The sequence below is a fragment of the Dipteris shenzhenensis genome, chromosome 5 (genome assembly GCF_047967505.1).
Source record: "Dipteris shenzhenensis isolate YYH24624 ecotype China chromosome 5, Dip_SZ_1.0, whole genome shotgun sequence".
NCBI classification, from domain to species: Eukaryota; Viridiplantae; Streptophyta; class Polypodiopsida; order Gleicheniales; family Dipteridaceae; genus Dipteris; species Dipteris shenzhenensis.
The window spans coordinates 55,236,719-55,238,352 of NC_141600.1; the positions used below are offsets into that span (position 1 = coordinate 55,236,719).

General features: G+C 46.0%; 1 protein-coding gene across 1 annotated transcript; it reads right to left on the reverse strand.

Moving 5' to 3' along the window:
• Nucleotides 1–243: 243 nt before the first annotated feature.
• Nucleotides 244–1,296, reverse strand: LOC147902215 (mavicyanin-like). Its single transcript, XM_087375133.1, has 2 exons — nt 928–1,296; nt 244–789 (listed from the first exon to the last, which is right to left on the reverse strand). Exons 1-2 carry the CDS (start codon nt 1,127–1,129, stop codon nt 488–490), a joined length of 504 nt encoding a protein of 167 aa, XP_087231259.1. The 5' UTR covers nt 1,130–1,296; the 3' UTR covers nt 244–487.
• Between the last annotated feature and the right edge of the window lie 338 nt (nt 1,297–1,634).

Sequence of the window (1,634 nt, forward strand, 5' to 3'; positions counted from 1 at the left end):
ACTACAAGTTTAAAGACGTCCCTAGCATTCTATATTTATCGGCCCATCATCTTTGACAAGTGTGCGATACTCACATGCACAAAGTAGTGCACACTAGTAGAGTATTCTACGCAATATTCTTATGTACTATAATATCATAGACTTTCTATATTATTTCGGCATGTACCCGATTCAAAAGTGACATGCTTTTCTTGAACATCCATCCAACGTAATATCATAAGAAAGAAGTTAAGATCCACAGAAAAAAGAAGGAAGTTAAGATCCACAGTATTACAAAAACCTGTTTTCTTGTCAAAGCACAGAATAACAATGCGTAAGTAACTCAGGTTTTCCGCAGGTATTATCAAAGCACAGAATAGCAATGCGTAAGTTACAGATAGGGGAGATTATCGTATCCAACATAGCAAGCTGCTGAACTGCGTTGTGTTGCTGCTGACCGGTTGCCATGCACACCGAGCCCATGGCTTCTGCATGTGCGGTTCTACTTCTACACAACAAGAACGACGTACAACGCAGCCAAGATGATAAAGCCCGTTGCTAGAGTACGATCGAATACTACGTGCTCACTGCCAGAATTGGAGGCTTTTTGGGTGACTGTCACGGCGACCTTCTGGCCTAAAGAGCAGTGCGAAGTAAAACCACAGATAAAGTAGAAGGTGCCCGTCTTGTTCAGGGGAATCATTGTATCGCCGTCATTGTAAGTGGCCATAGCGTTCGCAGCGTTGCAGCTCCCGAAATCGGCCCCGCTAACCTCCAGAACATTGTGGTATGCTTTGCTGTAGTTGAAATCTGTGAAACGGCAAGGAAGCAAATTGAAAACGAATCGAAACGCACGCCTATCTTCGCGCAACGGCACTTGTCATGCAAAAGCACAAAGATTATGAGATGGAGGCATCGATCAAGCTCACGAGGTTAGTGTCCACTTACAGAGCGTGTCACCGACAACGAAAGTCTGCGTGCTTGCCCAGTCAGTGTAATTCACGTTGGCTCTACTCGGAAGGCTCCAACCGGGAGTACCACCCACCTGGTGAGTCATGGCAGCTTGGGTACAAAGCATAATGCCTTCACAAGAAAACAAGAAGACGAAGATCGCAGCACTGCCCCTTCTCTGGACGATCGCCATCCCCATACAAGGTTTGGAATGCTCAAAAAGCAGCAAAGAGTGAGGCCGGCAGGCGAGAGAAGGCAAAGAGCAGAAGATGAGCAGCAGCGTTGAGGATATTTGACGCAAGTAGAAGATGGAGTGTGTGGTGAAGAGGGAGCGATGGGCTGGATGACAAAGACTTGAAGGCTGACAGAGTCCTTGCGCAGCTAATAATGCGGCTTGGAAAAGCAATGCTGATCTTTATGCCCCCGCTCTTTTCAAGCATCAAAGGGTGCGGCAAAATTAGTGCAGCTAGGATTAGAGTGCAACTTTGGCCCGGTTTTAGCTTTTTGCACGTTCTGCAGCAAAGCTTTTCGTAATTCTTTGCTCGAATCCTTTATTTTCTTGTGTATAAGCTATTCGTAACTCTTTGCTCGAATCCTTTATTGGAATCGAGCGTTTCAAGGGTATTTGGGGATTCGAGGTAGGGAGAGCTTCGCAGTTCGTTCTCATGTCCAAAGACAGTTTGTGGTCTTCGCTACAATCGAGA